The 1980-nt window shown below is 35.5% G+C and overlaps 1 protein-coding gene across 1 annotated transcript in view; it reads left to right on the forward strand.

Annotated features, from left to right (window-relative positions):
• Window positions 1-417: 417 nt before the first annotated feature.
• LOC117100326 overlaps window positions 418-1980 on the forward strand; it is a 4455-nt gene continuing 2892 nt past the window's right edge. The window contains exons 1-2 of the mRNA XM_033239974.1: window positions 418-945; window positions 1429-1854. Of these exons, the coding sequence (XP_033095865.1) occupies window positions 418-945; window positions 1429-1854 (954 nt within the window). The remainder of the gene's footprint in view (window positions 946-1428; window positions 1855-1980) is intronic.

The following is a 1980-nucleotide window of genomic DNA, read 5'->3' on the forward strand; positions in this document are numbered from 1 at the left end:
TTGATCGTCTATGACATTCATATTATATATGAATTTTCGTAGGTGACAATTAAATGGGGGCTCGTCCGGGAAATTACCTGTCCAACAAGAAGTAGCAACAAATTGAATGGCTAATGAGTGAATGGTGTCGCATAAGATTTCGTATATTGATATATTGTATAATTATTATTGTAATTTACAGGCGTGTTCCACGTACGAAAGTTCAGATAGTGATACTTGTTGAATGCGTTTCTATCCAGTTCGGCAACTCGATCCCCACGCGATTATTGCAGTTATTGGGCAAGTGATTGATATTTTGTTTCATTGTTTTGCCATAACGTATAAATTCACGGTCTTGATTACTTTTTTTTACGAAATCTTGCTTGCGCTTAGCATCAAATTGTATTTGAATTTATTGTATTTCATAATTTTGTCAATATGGCTACTCACTTAGAATTAGAGAAGCTTATGGTTATTGGTGAAAAGCTTGGCCTAAAGAGTGCAGAACTAAAAAATTTCATAGAATCTGAAAGGGTTAGATTAAAAATGGAAAGGGATCAGGAAAGAGATGAAAGAGCTAAACAAAGAGAAATTGATACTCAACAGAAAGAAGCTTATGCACAGTTTAGGATAGAAGAAATAAAAAGTTTAGAAAAACAATTAGAAATGCAACTAAAAATCGAAGAACTTAAATCAGCTCAAGCAGAGGCTCAGGCCAACGCCCCAGCACAGCCAGGGAATGTGGGAAATGCTCACGTCCATAAGGGTAAAGCTCCAAAATTACCTCCTTTTAATCAAGATAAAGATGATGTAGATGCTGATCTTAATAGATTTGAACGATATGCTCAAATGCAGGGTTGGGATAAAGCAACTGATTGGGCTACAAATCTTGCTGCTTTACTACAAGGTAATGCATTGTTTGAATATTCTACACTTTCTACAGAAGATGCTATGGATTATGATAAGGTAAAGAAAGCAGTGTTGCGTGCCTAATACCTTACTGCTGATGGATTCCGTAAGAAATTTCGTGAAGTTAAACCTTCTTATGATGATACAGGTTCTAAATTTGTTACTAAACTTAATAATTATTTCCAAAGATGGATGGAATTAGAGAAAGTTGATAACTTCAAAAAGTTGCAGGATTTAATATTAAGAGAACAGTTTTTAAACTCATGAAGTTCTGAACATTCTATATTTCTAAAAGAAAGGGAACCCAAAACTATTCAGGAAATGGCTAAACTTGCTGACCAATAAATTGAAGCACACAAATGTTGGTATCCCGGCCAGCTAAAAGGTAAGGAAAGTAAACCTAACAAAACTTACTATAATAACTCTCCAAGAGAACATAGTCGTTACGATAGCAAGTCATCACACCAATATCAGAGAAGTAAGCCACAAGGTAAAGAGGTTAAACGTACACTGGTTACATGCTATGTTTGTAATAAACAGGGACATTACGCTCGTGACTGTAGACAGAAACAAACTCTTGCTTTCTTAACTGAGGTAGTAAATAACGTCATAGATAAACATATCCAGGCTGATGTGAAATCAGAAGAATGTGTAAAGCTACAACCTAAAGATTGTCCTGACATAGGCGCATTCATGATGATAAAACCAGATCCACATTTATATCAGGCAAGTAAGAAAGGATTTTTCATATTAGATTGTGGTCATAAATTAACTGTTCTTAATCAAGTTACAGCTGCATGCAAACATTATGATAGCAGTATGCCAGTAACACAGGGTAAAATTGGTAAGCACATGATACAAGTCCTTCGTGATAGTGGATGCAGTGGTGTAGTTGTTAAAACCAAACATGTAGAACCAAACCAGATGACTGGAGATTTCAAAACCTGCATTCTCATTGATAGTACGGTAAGACGATTTCCCACAGCTTCTATAGTTATAGATACTCCATATTTTGTAGGTCATGTTTCAGCTGTGTGCATGGATAATCCAGTATATGACCTAATACTAGGAAATATTTCAGGGGTTAGAGAA

Source organism: Anneissia japonica, unplaced genomic scaffold, assembly GCF_011630105.1.
Source record: "Anneissia japonica isolate Jap-2015-1 unplaced genomic scaffold, ASM1163010v1 scaffold1984_len102452_cov112, whole genome shotgun sequence".
Taxonomy (NCBI): Eukaryota; Metazoa; Echinodermata; class Crinoidea; order Comatulida; family Comatulidae; genus Anneissia; species Anneissia japonica.